Source organism: Macaca fascicularis, chromosome 1 (assembly GCF_037993035.2).
Source record: "Macaca fascicularis isolate 582-1 chromosome 1, T2T-MFA8v1.1".
Lineage (NCBI taxonomy): Eukaryota > Metazoa > Chordata > Mammalia > Primates > Cercopithecidae > Macaca > Macaca fascicularis.
Window position 1 is genome coordinate 180,875,209 of NC_088375.1, and position 19,101 is coordinate 180,894,309.

Consider the following 19,101-nt stretch of genomic DNA (forward strand, 5'->3'; position numbering starts at 1 on the left):
AGGTGTGCACCACCACACCTCGCTAATTTTTTTTAAAGTTTTGTTGAAACACGGTCTTGCTGTGTTTCCCAGGCTGACCTTGAACTCCTGGGGTCAAGCAATTCTCCTGCCTTGGCCTCCCAAAGTGTTAGAATTACAGGTGTGAGCCAGTACACCCATCCAGCTTTCCATCTTCTTTTTAATGATTTCTTCATTATTTTGCCAAGCTTGCGAATTACCAGATAAAACACCGGATAATAAACCTTCTATAGTTAAATGTTACATGGAAATAAAATCCAGTTATATAAAAATATAATTGACTGGAACCACTCTCCTTTTAGTAGCATGAGAAACCCAGAACTGATACTGTGGAAAATTAGCTATAACAATGCTTTTCTATCAGATTTGAGTTAACCTAGGAATTCTATACTCTAAATGTTTTTTACCAGAGATTCAGGTAAACCGTAAAAGGGTGGCATTTGCTCTGCCAGAGAGTGTGCATTCTAGCACATAGTAAAATTTAATTGGCTGGGTGCGGCTCACATCTGTAATCCCAGCACTTTGAGAGGCTGAGGCAGGAGCATCATCTGAGGTCAGGAGTTTCAACATGGTGAAACCCTGTCTGTATTAAAAATACAAAAATTAGCTGGGCTTGGTGTTGCACACCTATAATCCCAGCTACTCGGGAGGCTGAGGCAGGAGAATTGCTTGAACTCTAGAGGCAGAGGTTGCAGTGAGCTGAGATCCCACCACTGCACTCCAGCCTGGGCAACAGAGCAAGACTCCATCACAAAAACAAACAAACAAAAATTTAATTGGATGGTTACACAGTTCCTAGTGTACCCAAATTACAGTAGTACAAAATATCCTGAGGCCTAGTGATAGAGTATTATGCGTGTGTGTTTGTAGGTGAAGTGGTATTCCTTCTGAGTTGTGCAGTGCAGGGAGTATTTAAGGAGAGATCCAAGTGAAGAGGGAATGATCATTTGGCACATAGGATAGGGAAGCCAGTTTTCAGTGGACTTCTCTGCTATTTATGCATAATGAACCTTGCTTGATTTTTATATAATAACTCTAGAAGACAAAGATCTCCTATGAGAAATAAGGGAATTTTTAAAGGAATAGGACGCAGTAGTTTAAGTTAAATAATAAGATAATAGATCTGTAAGCTCTCTGAGTGTGAAGTGTGATCATTATTAATGAGTCATTCTCACAGATGTAACAGCAAATAGGGGCTATTATATACATGAAAATGTAAGGAAGCCCAGGGGTCAGACACAACAGTTTAGAGGTCACTGGGGACCATGGAGGTGCATCTCATTGGACATCCTAGTGTTCATTGTCTTAGTTCATTGTTCACAGTCATAGCAGTCTGTTTAATACTGCTAGTGAGGTAACCCTGGTCTTTCTCACTCAACCTGTGATCTAGTGTTTGGCTTTATTTTAGCGACCAATTTGAGAGGGTTTTTTTCTTTTTCTTTTTTTTTGGTATGTATGTGGTAAAATAGTAAAATAGCAAGTTTTTGCTTGTAGACTTTTGGGAAACTTAATTCATCCAAATATTCATTGAACTCCTGCTGTGTATTAGATGTCATGAGTATAAACAGTAGCTTCACTAAGAAAAGTGGGTCCTGATGCAAAGCGTAAAGTAGAATTTCTTACTGACCTTTTCCCCCACTTCAAGAGGAGAATATAAGATTATTTACATTTTAAAAGCTGGTGTTTGGACCTCCTAGGTGGACATCCCCACAATTGGACAGCCATTTCAAGGGAGTGTTTGAATCTTTTAAATGGTATGACTCAGAAACTGGTTCTCTATCAAGAAGCTGCAGCTACGAATGGGAGAGTGTCTTCATCTTACCCAGTGGAACCTAAGAAATTAAATTCTCCAGGTAATCCCTAGGACTACTAAGAGGGGAAAACATTTACATTTTATTTCCTAAGAAAGATGTCCGTAGTAGACTGGGTGCGGTGGCTCATGCCTATAATCCCAGAACTTTGGGAGGCCGAGGTGGGCGGATCACAAGGTCAAGAGATTGAGACCATCCTGGCCAACATGGTGAAACCCCGTCTCTACTAAAAATACAAAAATTAGCTGGGCGTGGTGGCATGTGCCTTTAGTCCCAGCTACTCAGGAGGCTGAGGCAGGAGAATCGGTTGAACTGGGGAGGCGGAGTTTGCAGTGAGCTGAGATTGCATCACTGCACTCCAGCCTGGCGACACAGCGAGACTCTGTCTCAAAAAGAAAAGGGAGAGATGACCGTAGTTAATCTAAGGATACATATATGAGTGTGAGGTGTATATTTTTAGGGAAAATTGATCCAACATGGCATCTCATATTGAACCAAAAAAAAGACCTGGGTATCATTGCAGATTGAAAAAATTAAGCCCAAGACATCACGTTGTACACTCTAAGTATGTGCAGTTTTTCGTTGGTAAATTTCAAACAAATTAAGTTCAGTGTGGTGTTAGCATTAAAAACACTACCAAAATGATGGCTATTAAATAGGAGACTTCAGCTTACTTTAGTACAAAGCCAAGTGAATTTTCGCAGATAATATTCGATGTTGTTCTGGTTGCAGTAGCCCAGAGACAAAAAGTTGCTGTCCCAGAGAAGAGCAGCTGAGACGATTGGGTGATTTGGGGGCATAATGTTAGTACCCCCTCCATTTAAAAGACAAAAGCTGAGAGGAAGTAGAGGTGGAGGAACCTGTCTTGTTCACCAGATCCCATAAGTAGAAGATACCTGTGAATGTAAGACTGATAAAAGGACTTAATGTTTCACGTGTTTTGGAGCCAGGCATTTAGTGAAAATGGATGAAACTGGCTGGGTGAGGTCAGTGGTGAACCTGCAAGGACGGGCTTCATCTGAAGGGGGAAGCTGTTGGTTAGCCCTGCTTCATTGTTCCCGTATGGGACTTTGGATCCCATTTGTGAACTTCCGGTCTTTTTGAAAAAGAGAAGGCTGAAATCTCAAAATTTTGAGGTGAAGTCTTTTAGTTTTTAAACATTGGCAACTAATCTTGATACTTAAAAATCACTATATGGATCAAAGCAAACTCATCGAGTTTCAAAGTCATTACTCTGGTGGGGTCATAGCCCCAAAACAAATAGATTACATATGAAAAATGATTTAAATAAATTCACACATGTCAGATTTTGAAAGGTTTGAGAGTGTTTCAGATGTTAATCAACTTTCAGATCAGCATTCCTCTATTCAACAAATACTTATTGAATTCCTACTGCATACCAAGCAGTGTGCTGGAAGCCAGGGAATCACAGATGAAAAACACTCTTGGATCTGACCTTTTAGTGGAAGGCACACAAATAATGATGCAATATAACTGCCAAAAGGAAATCTGTCCAAAAGGAGTCCGATTGGGTAAGATGATGTTTGATGATGAAAGGAAGCCTTGTTTGCAACAAAAAAAAATTTAGATTTTATTCCATAGGGATATGGAGCCATTGGAGAACTTTGAATAGGCTAGTTCCATCAAATTAGCATGTTAGAAAGATCATTGTAATTCTGAGTTGGGTAGATCATGAGTCTGACCAAATATGGAGCATTCATTATTGTAAGTTTTTGTCATATACCATCACTCAGCCATATTTTGAGGAATAATTGTAAAAGTCTTAAAAACTCCAGTCTTAATTTTTTTTTTTTTTTTTGAGACGGAGTCTCACTCTGTGATCCAGGCTGGAGTGCAGTGGCCGGATCTCAGCTCACTGCAAGCTCCGCCTCCCGGGTTTACGCCATTCTCCTGCCTCAGCCTCCCGAGTAGCTGGGACTACAGGCAACCACCACCTCGCCCAGCTAGTTTTTTTGTATTTTTTTTAATAGAGATGGGGTTTCACCATGTTAGCCAGGATGGTCTCGATCTCCTGACCTCGTGATCCGCCCATCTCGGCCTCCCAAAGTGCTGGGATTACAGGCTTGAGCCACCGCGCCCGGCCCCAGTCTTATTTTTAAATTGATTTTTCAAAGATTTCTAATTTCCATTAACTTCTAAAAAGTCATATAATGGGCTAGTTGTGGTGGCTTACGCCTGTTAATTCCAGCCAGCACTTCAGGAGGCCGAAGCAGGCAGATCACTTGAGGTCAGGAGTTTGAGACCAACCTGGCCAATATGGCGAAACACCGTCTCTACTAAAAATATAAAAATTAGCTGGCTGTGGTGTTGCACACTTATAGTCCCAGCAACTCAGGAGGCTGAGGCAGGAGAATCACTTGAACCCGGGAGGTGTAGGTTGCAGTGAGCCGAGATCATGCCACTGCACTCCAGCCTGGGCAACAGAATGAGACTCCTTCTTAAGAAAAATAAAAAAAAGAGAAAAGTCGTATAACGAAAATTTGGTATTTGGGATGTTTAATTTCTTATATTTCTTATGGTGGTTTTATTAAGATGGAATCCAGCTGGGCAAGGTGGCTCACATCTGTAATCTCAGCACTTTGGGAGGCTGAGGCGGGCAGGTCATGAGGTCAGGAGGTCAAAACCATCCTGGCCAACATGGTGAGACCCCGTCTCTACTAAAAAATACAAAAATTAGCTGGACATGGTTGTGCGTGCCTGTATTCCCAGCTACTTGGGAGGCTGAGGCAGGAGATTCACTTGAACCAGGGAGTCGGAAGTTGCAGTGAGCCAAGATTGTGCCACCCACAGCACTCCAGCCTGGCCATAGAGTGAGACTCCATCTCAAAAAAAAAAAAAAAGATGGAATCGGAATCCTAATGCAGTGTATTTGTTTTTGTGGTTTGTGCTGGAGTGGCAAGAAAAGTTCCTTTGTTTTTGTATAACAGACTCTATTACTAAATTGGAGAATCATAAGATGACTTTTGAAAAAGTTGTTTACAGATCAGATTTATAGATATTCTGGGCAAATTAGCCTTTGGTGTGACTTTTGTTAACTTGAAAGAACTTTCAGGCCAGGTGTGGTGGCTCATGCCTGTAATTCTAGCATTTTGGGAGGCCAGTGCAGGAGGATTCCTTGAGCCTAGGAGTTCAAGACCAACCTGGGAAACATGGCGAAACTGTCTCTACAAAAAGTTAAAAAATTAGCCAGGCATGGCAGCGTGTGCCTGTAGTCCTAGCTACTCAGGAAGCTGAGGTGGGAGGATCGCTGGAGCCCTGGAATTTGAGGCTGCAGTGAGCCGAGATTACACCACTGCACTGCGTCTGGGCTACAGAGCAAGATCCTGACTCAAATAAAAGAAAAGAAAAAGAAAAAGGAAAGGAAAGGAAAAAACTTTGGAGAAAATGGGGTAAGGTTAATATTTTTTTCCTGTATATGTTCACAATATAGATTTGTTTGTTCAGTCAAGTAATACTTAAAATAGTAATGCAGTAAAACTGGATGGATTCTAATGCAGTAATTAAAGTTGCCAATTAGAAATAAAATGTGAATTGATGAGTTCATTCAAAATTGCTTAAAGTTAGATAAACTGACCTTGAAGATGAAGATATTCATGGAGGGGGAAAAAAAAACAAGAGAGACTATATCAGTCTGACAGAAGAAGATGTATAAAGCTCTTTGAGTGGAGCTTGAATTGCAGTAGTAAAATCTGAATCTTGAGACTGTAATCCTAAATGGAAACAATCTACTGAGCTTTGGGTAAATGCATTAAACAAAAATTTGGTATGTGTAAAATTTGAAAGCATTGCTTCTAGCCCGCTTGGATCAGATTGCCTCTTCAGCACTGGATCTGTTCTTTTACAGAAGAAACTACTTTTCAGACACCAAAATCTAGCCAGATGCTTCGGCCTTCAGTGCCACCATTAGTTAAAACATCACTGTTTTCTTCAAAATTGTCTACACCTGATGTTGTGAGTCCCCTTGGGACCCCATTTGGCTCTAGTGTAATGAATCGGATGGCTGGAATTTTTGATGTAAACACTTGCTATGGGTCACCACAAAGTCCTCAGCTAATAAGAAGGGGGCCAAGATTATGGACATCAGCTTCTGGTGAGAATTATATATTTTCTAAGATTTTAAATGTCATAGTTGCAGAGTATCAGACAGCCTAAGTTCTTATCTTGCCTTTTCTTTTTTAAAAATAGATCAGCAAATGACTGAATTTTCTAATCCTTCTCCATCTACCTCTATTAGTGCTGAGGGTAAGACAACGAGACAGCCCAGTGTGATTTATTCATGGATTCAGAATAAACGTGAACAGGTAGGATGATATGGTTATAGGATGTATATTTGCATGTAAAATTGAGAACGTTAGGGATCTCACATATGTAAGTCATCAGGAATAATAAGGGTTTTTCTCTTGATGCTTCATGTATTAAGTTGACTCAAATGAAACAGCCAATATTTGACTGGTTTGAGCTATACACATTGTAATTTCATATGGCTTAACCTGATAATCTGTGAATTATTTCATGTAAGAAATATTTGAGTTCTTTATATATCCAAGGTATGCTTTTAGGCACTGGGAAAAAAGCAAACAAAACAGAGTCCTTGCCCACGTAATATTTACATTCGAGTGAGGGGAAATCAGTGAGTAAGCAAATGTATTATATTCTGTTTCTCTGAAATATAAAATATCATTAATTGTAAGACTTATGTACTATTAAGAAAAAAATGATACCTTAAACCATGACATGCTATTATTGACTGTAAGATGCATCTCAATAGGTCATATTCAAGATATGGAAAATATGCATAAGAAGGAAGACATTTGAAATGTCTTAAGTCTTATCTAGAAAAATAGAGCAAGGAAGACAGAGAGTTCCTAGGGGAGTGGGTATCATTTTATGTGGAGTGATAAGGGGAAGTCTCACTGATAAGGCAATGATTGATCAGAGACCTGAAGGGAGAGCAGGGAGCAGCCCAATGGATCTGAGATGGGAATGGACTTGGCTTGTGTGAAGAACAATGTGGATACCAGTGTGGCTGGAGCAGAGTAAGTGAGAGGAGAGTGGTAAGTGGGTGATAAGATCAGAAATGTAACAGACACCCAGGGCTCACTGGGTCCATCGGCTGTAGTAAAGACTGGCTTCATCTCTGAGTGGGATGGAAAGCCACTGTGTGGTCTTGCCCACAAGAATGATATGATGTAACTTACATTTTGAAAGTGCTACTCTAGGGGCTGTGTTGGCACTAAACTCTTGCAAGGTAGGTGTGGAAGCCCAGTTAAGGCTGTTGCAGTAATCTAGTGGGAGATGGTGGTATCTGTGAGCAGAGTGGTTGTGGTGGGGGCTGTAAGATGTGGTCAAGGTCTAGGTATGTATTTTAAAGTAGATGGAATAGGATTAGCTTATGGTTTGGTTGTGGTGTATACTAGAAATAGTGTTAACTGTTAAAGATTTTGGCCTGAAGATCTGGAATAATATAGTTGCAATTTATTGAGTTGGAATTTACTGATGTTTCTGGAGAAGGAAATTTGATAGAGGTGAGGGGAGGGAAATCAGGAGTTTGATTTTGGAGATGCCAATTTTGAGATACCTATGAGACAACCAGGTGAAAATACCGAGTAAGAAATTAGGCATATAGCAGTAGTGTAGGGGAAAGTTGTGGACTAGAAATGTAACTTTGGAAGTTTTTAGAGTATAGATAGTATTCAAAGCCATGAGACTCGATGCAAACTCTTGAATGAAATACAGAAGAAAAGATATCGAAGAAAGGGGCCCTCCAATGACTAAAGGTCTGGGAGATGAAGAATAGCATGGAGACTGAGGAGCAGCCTCTGAGGTGGGTAGAAAACCAAGGAAAGAAAGAGTTTCAAGGAGGAGGAGGTGGAAGTATCAGATGCTGCTGATGGGTAGCCTGGGCGGGAGCTAAGAATTAACTGTTGAGCTAGAAATGTAGAGGTCACTGAGTCCTTGACAAGAGCTGTTGGCTGGAGTAGTGCGGACAAAAGCCAAAATGCATGAGTTCAGGAGAGATTGGTAGATGAATTGGAGACCACAAGAAAAGCCACATTTTTCAAGGAGTTTGTTGTAAGTGGAGCAGAAAAATGGGGCAATAGCTGTGAGGAATTGACGGGTCAAGGAACTTTTTAAAAATTTTGAGATGGGTTCTTGGTCTGTCTGTTGCTCAGGCTGGAGTGCAGTGGTATGGTCATGGCTACACTGCAGCCTTGAACTCCCGGGCTCAAGTGATCTTCCCACCTCAGCCTCCTGAGTAGCTGGGACTACAGGTGCATGCCACCATGCCTGGCTAATTTTTTAAATTTTTGTTTTTTGTAGAGACACAGTCTTGCTATGTTGCCCAGGCTGATCTCAAACTCTTGGCCTCAAGCAGTCATCCTGCCCGAGCCTCATAAAGTGTTGGAATTACAGGGGCGAGCCACCATGCCCAGTCGGGAGAAATTATAACATGTTTGCTGATGGAATGACTTTATTAATAGGGAATTAATGGTTAAAGGCATTTTATAAACTTCAGTATCCCATGTGGCTTTATATGCCATTAGTACTGCCGTGTCACTTTTACCCAACCAGACATGTGCTGCTTACTGCAGCCTTCTGACTAGTCATGCAGCTTTGGGTGAGAGTATGGTAGGAGCAGATTCACTTTTAAGTTAGTTCGGTTAGCTTTTAGCTGATACTAAGAACATTTTTTCCCCCGGGATTGTCAACTAGTAGAAAACTACTTTGTGTCTTAAGATATTTTTTTTCCTGTAATCTCAGCACTTTGCGATGCCAAAGTGGGAGCATTGCTTGAGCCCGGGAATTTGAGACCAGCATGGGCAACATGGCAAAACTCCATCTCTACTAAAACTACAAAAATTAGCTGGGCGTGGTGGTGCATTCCTGTAGTCCTAGCTACTTGGGAGGCTAAGGTAGGAGAATCACCTGAGCCCAGAAAGCAGAGGTTGCAGTGAGCTATGAATATGCCACTGCACTCCAGCCTGGGTGATAGAGTGAGACCCTGTCTCAAAAAACAAGATTTTTTTTTCCCTGTGAGAGAAAGATTCTCTTTTTTGGGGTATTAAGAGGTTAAAGGGCAGGACAGTTATAGAGAATTGAGAAATAATATGGCCCTGAAAAATATCTCCAGTCTGTAATCCTAGCACTTTGGGAGGCTGAGGTGAGAGGACTGCTTGAGCCCAGGAGTTTGAGACCAGCCTGGGCAAGATGGTGAGACCCTGTCTGTACAAAAACATTTAAAAATTAACTAGGCATGGTGGTATGCCTGTAGTCCCAGCTACCCAGGAGGCTGAGGTGGGACAATCTGTTGAGCCCAGGAATTTGAGGTGGCAGTAAGCTGTGATCATATAACTGCACTCCAGCCTGGGTGACAAAGCGAGACCCTGTTTCTGAAATAAAAAAAAAAGAAAAAAATTTCACCAAAATCACTTAGAATTTTTTTTTTTTTTTAAATGTCAGGCCTTTAATTTGGGGGTTAAATGTGTATACATGGGAATACAGTTTAGGTTAGTTGGCTCATCTTGGTTATCTAATTTATAGTACAAAGGTATTTAGTTACATGGCGTATCTAAGTATTCTTTGCCCACAAGATGTGAAGTGTTTCATTTTTTTTATTTAAGTTAGTGTCTGGAAGAACTAGGAAATGTGTTATATTAGAATAGAATTTAAAAGGTAAATGTGTTAATTCTTCCTTTTTTCCAACTCAGGTTAAGAATTTCTTGTCAAAACGGGTGCTGATAATGTATTTTTTCAGTAAGGTAAGAATATGTGGTTATAGCGTTGGGAATGGGGAGGGAGGAAATGAAATATGAAATAAAGTAGCAGATAGGATCTGACTTGTAAATATTTTATAGCTTAATCCTATCAAGCCAGGCAGCTTTGCATAGTGCTTCACTGAACCTCCGTTTTAACAATAGTTGCCCTAGACACACATCTCACTTCAGTGGCTTCCGAAGCTTGACTGTCTAGTTGCCTCTCCAGTCTCTTGGCTGCTGGCAGCTTTGTGTTGATAGGCAACATGGACCCCTTCCTGCTGTCTGGATCTTCACAAAGTGAACAAATTTGTGTGACTATCTGGTGCTTCTTGACTCATGTCCTACAAGCATCTTTGTGACCAGTTTGGTGTTCAAAAGAGAGATGATGATATCACAGGTGTTAAATTTATGATGAATAAAAAGTTATAATTCAGACCACACATGAAATGACTCCCCAACTTGTGTATCCGCTGTTCCAGCTGCCACAGGAGAGAAAATCTTAGTTGTAGAAGCTAAAGATTCATTCCTGTTTTTGCTGGCTGTGGCTATTGTGTCTTTAATCGTTTGATGTGCAAAACCTTTGCCCTTATGTAGGAGAAAGAATTTTTTTTTTTAGTTTTTAAAATCTAGCCTCTCTTTCTGCAGATATTGCAGTATTATCTAATGTCACACTTACTCCATTAATACCTTCAAGTGAAAGTTTATATTGGCATCTGTTATATTTATTATTTGGGAGTCATACTCTGGTGGAAAAAGAGGTCTAAGCAACCCTGATAGAGTATAGATAACACATAACACAGTCATTTCAGGGGCTTGAAACTGCTTTTCCACTATGGTGGAAGGGACGATCCACCCAACTAGCCATTAACCTTTACCAAAAAATAATCCACTCTGGGCTACCCATTAGAGGAAGGTGTCTTGTCTTCCACCAAAAGGAAGAGAGTTTGTCTGAAGTTTTACTTCAGTGCTTGATTTTAAAAGAAGGGGAAAATAACTCACCGTGAGTGTCTTATGTGTGCCATACTCTGTTTTTGCTTCAGTTCCCTCATTTAATTCTAACAGCATTCCTGTGAGATATGTATTCATGCCGGGCACGGTGGCTCAAGCCTGTAATCCCAGCACTTTGGGAGGCCGAGATGGGCGGATCGCGAGGTCAGGAGATCGAGACCATGCTGGCTAACACGGTGAAACCCCGTCTCCAATAAAAAATACAAAAAACTAGCTGGGCAAGGTGGCGGGTGCCTATAGTCCCAGCTACACGGGAGGCTGAGGCAGGAGAATGGCGTAAACCTGGGAGGCGGAGCTTGCAGTGAGCTGAGATGCGGCCACTGCACTCCAGCCCGGGCAACAGAGCAAGACTTCGTCTCAAAAAAAAAAAAAAAAAGATATGTATTCATTTTACAGATAAAAAGTAGCCAGGTGTGATGGTGGGCTCAGAGGAGTCAGGTAGCTAGCCTAAGGCACAGAGACAGTAAGTGGCAGACCACATGGTGACCAAGATCTCCTGTTTTCTTGAAAGTGAAAGGCTAATTTTGATCACAGTTTTGCAAGTGGATCTATTATATGATAAATTATAGACAGTGCTGCTATTTGATGTTAAAAAATGTAACTTAATAGGCTTGTTATATGGTACTTAATAGGCTTCATTGGGTAAATAACCAAAGACAGCATTTGTTAAAATGGACAAATTGTTCCACCCTATTCCATGGTGGTATGTTAAAGAAGGTTAGGCAGCGTGAAATCATGTCATTTGCAGCAACATGGATAGAATTGGACATCATAATCTTTTTTTTTTTTTTTTTTTGAGATGGAGTCTTGCTGTGTCGCCCAGGCTGGAGTGCAGTGGCACGATCTTGGCTCACTGCAAGCTCCGCCTCCTGAGTTCACTCCATTCTCCTGCCTCAGCCTCCCAAGTAGCTGGGACTACAGGTGTCCGCCACCACCCCTGGCTAATGTTTTGTATTTTTAGTAGAGATGGGGTTTCACCATGTTAGCCAGGATGGTCTCGATCTTCTGCCATCATGATCCTCCTGCCTCGGCCTCCCGAAGTGCTGGGATTAAAGGTGTGAACCACTGCGCCTGGCTGGACATCATAATCTTAAGTGAAATAAGTCAGGCACAGAAAGATAAATATTGCATGTTCTTACATATGGAAGCTAAAAAATTTGATGACATGGGAGTAGAATGGAAAGATAACAGAGACTGGGAAGGATGGGTAGAGAGGGTAGGAGGAGGGTGGAGAGAAGTAGGTTAAAAGGTATAAATACACAGATAGATAGAAGGAATAAATCCAGTGTTTGATACCAGAGTAGGATGATTACAGTTCACAAAAACGTATTATACTCAGGTGATGGATACCCAAAATGCCGTGACTTGATCGTCAAGCATTATATATATGTAACGAAATTTCACATGTACTCCATAATTTGTACAAATAAAAACATTTTTTAAACGAAGGTTAGGTGGTTTTTCTTTGAGTGGGGTTGAAGGTAGACAATTTAAGAGCGATAACAAGTAGGCAGTTTTGTTGTTGTCTTTATTTTGGTTTTTTTTTTTTTTTTTGAGGTGAAGTCTTGTTCTGTCGCCCAGGCTGGAGTGCAGTAGCGCGATCTTGACTCACTACAACCTTTGCCTCCTGGATTCAAGCAATTCTCCCACTGCAGCCTCCCAAGTGTCTGGGACTACAGGCATGCGCCACCATGTGGGCTAATTTTTTGTATTTTTAGTAGAGATGGAGTTTTACCACGTTGGCCAGGCTGGTCTCAAACTCCTGACCTCAGGTTATTGGCCCTCCTTGGCCTCCCAAAGTGCTGGGATTACTGACGTGAGCCACTGCGCCTGACCAATTTTTTAATTTTTATTATTTATTTATTTATTTATTTATTTATTTATTTTGAGATGGAGTTTCGCTCTTGTCGCCTAGGCTGGAGTGCAATGGCATGATCTCAGCTCACTACAACTGCCGCTTCCCAGATTCAAGCGATTCTCTTGCCTCAGCCTCCCAAGTAGCTGGGACTACAGGCATGTGCCACCACGCCCAGCTAATTTTTGTATTTTTAGTAGAGACAGGGTTTCACCGTGTTGGCCAGGCTGGTCTCGAACTCCTGACTCAGGTGATCCACCCACCTCGGCTTCCCAAAATGCTGTGATTACATGCATGAGCCACCACGTCCGGCCATCCCAGGCTGGAATGCACGGGTGTGATCTTGGCTCGCTGCAATCTCAACCATCTGGATTCGAGCAATTCTTCTGCCTCAGCCTCCCAAATAGCTGGGACTACAGACGCATGCCAGCAAACCCAGCTAATTTTTGTATTTTTAGTAGAGATGGGGTTTCAGCATGTTGGCCAGGCTGGTCTCAAACTCCTGACCTCAAATGATCTACCCACCTTGGCCTTCCAAAGTGCTAGGATTACAGGCATGAGCCACTGCACCCAGCTAAGTTTTTTTCTTTTTCTTTTTCTTTTTTTTTTTTGAGATGGAATTTCACTCTTGTTGCCCAGGCTAGAGTGCAATGGCACAATCTCAGCTCACTGCAGCCTCCACCTCCCGGGTTCAAGCGATTCTCCTGCCTCAGCCTCCTGAGTAGGTGGGATTACTGGCGCCTGCCATCATGCCCAGCTAATTTTTTGTATTTTTAGTAGAGACGGGGGTTTCACTGTGTTGGCCAGGCTGGTCTCGAACTCCTGACCTCGTGATCCACCTGCCTTGGCCTCCCAAAGTTCTGGGATTACAGGCCTGAGCCACCGTGCCCGGCCCCAGCCAAATTTTTTAAAAAGAGTTTCTGTAACCATTCACTTAAGTGATCTTTGTACTAATCCTCCGAGGTGGTTTGAGTATATGTAACTTTAAATTAGAAACTGAGGCACAGAGATTTAGAGACTTGGCAAGAGCCACACAATGAGTTGATGGTAGAATGCTTTGTTGTATTAAATGAGTAATCACCAAGTTAAATATAAAATAATTTATTTTAAATTTTAATTATTGAGAGGCAGCTGTGAATTTTTTATTTTATAGTCTACATATTTAATTAAAGGAAACAATGGAGTTTTCAGGGGAACTCACTTAAATGTTTTTGTTTTTATTTGTAGCACCCAGAGGCCTCCATTCAGGCTGTTTTTTCAGATGCCCAAATGCATATTTGGGCATTAGAAGGTAAGCATTGGCTGTGAACTGTAACTGTGATTTTAACTGTCAGTTAAATATTGAAGTATCATCCATGAAAGATGAAAGGTCAGTTCTGGTCCTTGATCTCAGTCTTTGAATGTACAGATTCGTTTTTATATCTTTGTTTTATTTAGATCATTTTGAAAAATATATTTAGGCGTACTTCGATTTGGGCACAATTTTTTCTTGTATGTAAGCAGAGAAACTGAGCCTGGGTTCTTTTTTTTTTTTTTTGAGACAGAGTTTTGCTCTGGTCCAGGCTCAAGTGTAGTGGTATGAACACGGCTCACTGTATCCTCGACCTCCTGGGCTCAAGCAATCCACCTCAGCCTCCTGAGTAGCTGGGGCCACGGTTGCACACCACCACACCCTGTTAATTTTTGTTTTAAAAAAATTTTTTGGGCCGGGCGCAGTGGCTGAAGCCTGTAATCCCAGCACTTTGGGAGGCTGAGACGGGTGGATCACGAGGTCAGGAGATCGAGACCATCCTGGCTAACACGGTGAAACCCCCGTCTCTACTAAAAAATACAAAAAACTAGCCGGGCAAGGTGGCGGGCGCCTGTAGTCCCAGCTACTCGGGAGGCTGAGGCAGGAGAATGGCGTAAACCTGGGAGGCGGAGCTTGCAGTGAGCTGAGATCGGCCACTGCACTCCAGCCTGGGCAACAGAGCAAGACTTCGTCTCAAAAAAAAAAAAAAAAAATTTGGACCAGTTGCAGTGTCTCACGCCTGTAATCCCAGCACTTTGGAGAGGCCGAGGCAGGCGGATCACCTGAGGTCAGAAGTTCGAGACCAGCGTGGCCAGCATGGTGAAACCCCTTCCCTACTAACAACACAAAAATTAGCCAGGCATGCTGGCATGTGCCTGTAATCCCAGCTAGTTGGGAGGCTGAGGCTGGAGAATCACTTGAACCTGGGAGGTGGAGGCTGCAGTGAGTCGGTATCATGCCACTGCACTCTAGCCTGGGTAACAGAGCGCAACTCCTTCTCAAAAAAAAAAAAAAAAAAAATTTTTTTTTTTATAGAGATGAGATTATCCAGTCTGGCCTCGAACTCCTGGGCTCAAGTCATCTTCCTGCCTTGACCTCCCAAAGTGCTGAGATTACAGGTGTGAGCCACCACACTTAGTCTTTTTGTTTGTTTATTTTAAGAGATGGAGCCTTGCTGTGTCTCCCAAGATGGAGTTCAATGGCATGATCATAGCTCACTGCAACCTTGAACTCCTGGGCTCATGCAGTCCTCCTCCCTCAGCCTCCTGAGTAGTTTGGACTACAGGTGCATGCCACCACACCCAGCTAAAGAGACAGGGTCTTGCTATGTTGCCCAGGCTGTCGAGCCTGGATTCTTTTGTATCTTTCTCTACTTCAAAAAAGTGCAACAGATAGATTGTTTTTAACTTATGTTAACTTATGTTAATTATGAAAACTTAGTTGTTAAAGAGCTGTTTCTTTTCATCATATAGATACAACCTTCTCAGTGCTTAAATGATGCTCAGAGGCCTTTGCTGACCATTCTCTGAAAAGTATCGTCCTCACAAGCTGTATGCCCTTACCACATGGTTTTTTTTTTTTTCCTGGCACATATCATTACCCAACACTATATTATTTTTAAAATTTTCTTCCTAATAGAATGTAAAGCCAGAGACTGTTATTTTATTCATAACTAATGCAGTTGAGTACTTTTTTCAGTGCCTATTCCGATTTTTTTGCCCATTTTTCTATTGAATTGCTCCTCTGTTTATTTATTTATTTATTTTTTATTTATTTTTACTTTTTATTTTCGAGACAGTGCCACTCTGTTGCCCAGGCTGGAGTGCAGTGGTGTGATCTTTGCTAACTTCGACCTCTGCCTCCTGGGCTCAAGTAATCCTCCCACCTCAGCCTCCCGAGTAGCTGGGACTATAGGTTTGTGGTGCCACACCTGGCTAATTTTGTATTTTTTGTAGAGAAGGGGTTTTACCATGTTGCCCAGGCTTGTCTCGAACTCCTTGGTTTCAGCGATCTGCCCACCTCAGCCTCCCAGAGTGTTAGGATTACAGGTGTGAGGCACCATGCCCAGCCTTTATTTCTTTTTATATTCAGAATATTAATCCTTTCTAAAATAGATGTATTTCAAATAGTTTTGCCTAATTTTGATTCACTTTTAACCTTTTTTTCTTTTTTCCCTTGAGGTCTGTCGCACTTAGTAGCAGCATCATTTACAGAGGATAGATTTGGAGTTGTCCAGACTACACTACCAGCTATCCTTAATACTTTGTTGACGCTGCAAGAGGTAAGCAATCTGTGGGTTGGGAGGGGGTAGAAGTCATCTTCCCCTCCCACCCACTGCTTTGCTTGTTTCCTATATATCACATTTATCGAGTGACAGAACATGTTGGAAGTTAAAATAATGTACTTTTTCGCCCTCAGGAAATTACAATCTAAAAGACAGAAAAGAGGCCGGTGTGGCTCATGCTTGTAATCCTAGTGCTTTGGGAGGCTGAGGCTGGAGGGTCACTTGAGGTTGAGAGTTTGAGATCAGCCTAAGCAACATGGCAAGACTCGGTTTTTACAAAAAATAAAAAATTAGCTAGCCATAGTGGTGTATGCATGTAGTCCCAGCTACTCAGGAGCCCGAGATGAGAGAATCATTGGAGCCAGGAGTTTGAGGCTATAGTGAGCTACCATTCCACCACTGCACTGCAGCCTAGGTAACAGAGCGAGACCCTGTCTCTATTTTAAAAAACAAAACTAAAAGTTTAGGAAGAGAAAACTTTTAATCTGCTTATAACATTTTACAGAAACAGAAAAAGAAAGTATACTAAACCTGTAGGGTATGCCCCTGGTATTAAACACATTGTTTAAAATACTAGACTTCTGTTCACTGACAAAAGTGAATCCTTACACAATTTGTAGCTACCGAAAGTGACCTGTAATTAAATGACCCATGCAGATAAAGTGCCCTTTTGGGTTGAGGCTCAAGAGCTGAGGCCAATAGATGCCTATCACCAGGCTTGATGGCTAGTTTTAACTAATAGGTTTTCTTGGTCCTAGACTTAAAGAAGGGCAAAAAATAAAACACATGCTTTCTGCTTTGCAGCAGGCTTCTTTTTCTAACTTCATGTTGCTTGGTACTTTTTATGTCACCTTATGTCACATGACAGCTGTAAACACTAAGTGCTAGAGGCATGTAGAGATAGCATCTGGAGGCCAGGTGCAGTGGCTTGTACCTATAATCCCAACACTTGGGGAGGCTAAGATGGGCAGATCACCTGAGCTCAGGAGTTCAAGACCAGTCTGGGCAACAAGGTGAAACCCTATCTCTACAAAAAAAAAATAGAAAAATTAGCTAGGCACAGTGGTGTGAGCCTGTAGTCCCAGCTACTCGAGAGGCTGAGGCAGGAGAATTGCTTGAACTCAGGAGGCGGAGGTTATAGCGAGTGGAGATCGTGCCACGGCACTCCAGCCTGGACCACAAAGCGAGACCTTGTCTCACAAAAAAAAAAAAAGCATCTGGTGGATATAGTAGGCCTTCTGGAGGAAGTGGAATTGAACTAGGCTTAAATGATAAAATGATAAAACTGGTGCATCTTTTGGTCTTGGGAAACCATTTAAGATATGAAGAGAAGCTTGGGCAACATGATGAAACTCTGTCTCTACAAAAAATTTTTTAAAAATTCGCAGAGTGTGGTGGTGTGCACCTGTAGTCTCAGCTACTTACGAGGCTGACGGGGGAGAATCTCTTGAACCCAGGAGGTAGAGGTTGCAATGAGCCAAAATTACACCATTGCACTCCAGCCTGGGTGACAGAGTGAGACCCTGTCTCAAAAAAATAAAAGATAACGAAGAGAAAATATGCTTCTCCATTTCTTTCTTTAAAACTCAATTCATTTTACCTATTAGAAAATCTTACCCATCAAAACCAGTGATTTTTTTGCTTTGAGCACTTTTTGTGAGTACTTTCTCATGTGTGTTACTTGAGATGTGTGTGTCTACATGGATAGTTTTATTATTTGTACTCTTTCCCAAGTACCTTTCTGTAAATAAATAGTTTCCTAGTAATTCCCTGCAGCTTCGAGTATTTGGTTTTTCTGACTGCACAATAGGATGACCATGATTTGGGCATATCTTTGATGCTCATAACATTATTTTTTTTCACTCTCTCAGTATAGTTAAAATAACAATAATGGTACAGTGCTTATAGTCTAGAGAGTAATTTGATATCATTATTATTTGATCTTTATAACTATCTTGTGAAGTCAGCAAGGTGGAAGTGTTTTCGCCCTTTTTTTAATAGATGAGGGAGGCTTAGTAGTGCAGCAAACTTACCTCAGATCTCACACACAATCTCCTAGGTGGCAGAGCTGGGAGTAGAGCCCAGTCTGATTGCAGGGCATTAGCAGTGCAGTAGACCTGGGAAGAAGCTACAGATCCACATCCCTTCCCCGCTTTTTTTTTTGTTGAGACAGAGTCTCTGCTCTGTTGCCCAGGCTGGAGTGCAGTGGTGTGATCTCAGCTCACTTCCACCACCGTATCCCGGGTTCAAGTGATTCTCCTGCCTCAGCCTCCTGAGTAGCTGCGAGTACAGGTGCATGCCACTATGCCCAACTGATTTATGTATTTTTTTCTTTTTTTCTTTTTTTTTTTTGAGACGGAGTCTTGCTGTGTCGTCCAGGCTGGAGTGCAGTGGTGCAATCTCGGCTCACTGCAAGCTCCGCCTCCTGGGATCACACCATTCTCCTGCCTCAACCTCCCCAGTAGCTGGGACTACAGGCACCCGCCACTATGCCCAGCTAATTTTTGTTTTTTTAGTAGAAACAAGGTTTCACTGTGTTAGCCAGGATGGTCTCTATAATCTGCATTAACTCATTCTTGAGAGTGGAGTCCTCCTGACCTAAACACCTCCCATTAGGCCCCACCTCTCAACTCTGGTGCATTGGGGATTAAGTTTCTAGCACATCCTTTTTGAGTGACAAATTTAAGTCATAGCAGGCCCTGTTTACTTAGAAATGGGAGTTGGAATGGAGAATACTTTGGAGGATACTTTGGAGGGGCAGAGTAGAACAAGGCAAAGCAGCATATTTTTGGATGTTGAGAAAAGATAGAACAAAGAGAACAGGACCAGTGACCTGATACTTAGCTTCTCAGTATAAAACTCCTCCTTATGTGGGCTTATAATGTCTATTTTCCCTTAAGCCACATCATGGTCAACCTTTTGGTCATGCTCTGCCATCATCAGATTTTGCAAACTGCCTCACAGTCTTCTTTTTTTTTTTTTTCCACTCTACATCCTGAGGTTGATTGTAATGAGTAATTCAGAGTCTGTGTGGGTAATCTGCCCGACACCCTGTC

The 19,101-nt window shown here is 41.9% G+C and overlaps 1 protein-coding gene across 3 annotated transcripts in view; it reads left to right on the forward strand.

Moving 5' to 3' along the window:
- Positions 1-19,101, forward strand: part of NDC1 (NDC1 transmembrane nucleoporin) — a 66,699-nt gene that overhangs the window by 29,763 nt on the left and 17,835 nt on the right. For all 3 annotated transcript variants that reach the window (XM_045370711.2, XM_074006252.1, XM_045370715.3), the window contains 6 exons: positions 1,716-1,871; positions 5,695-5,940; positions 6,036-6,151; positions 9,560-9,610; positions 13,698-13,761; positions 15,942-16,042. In XM_045370711.2, coding sequence (XP_045226646.1) covers positions 1,716-1,871; positions 5,695-5,940; positions 6,036-6,151; positions 9,560-9,610; positions 13,698-13,761; positions 15,942-16,042 — 734 coding nt within the window. The remainder of the gene's footprint in view (positions 1-1,715; positions 1,872-5,694; positions 5,941-6,035; positions 6,152-9,559; positions 9,611-13,697; positions 13,762-15,941; positions 16,043-19,101) is intronic.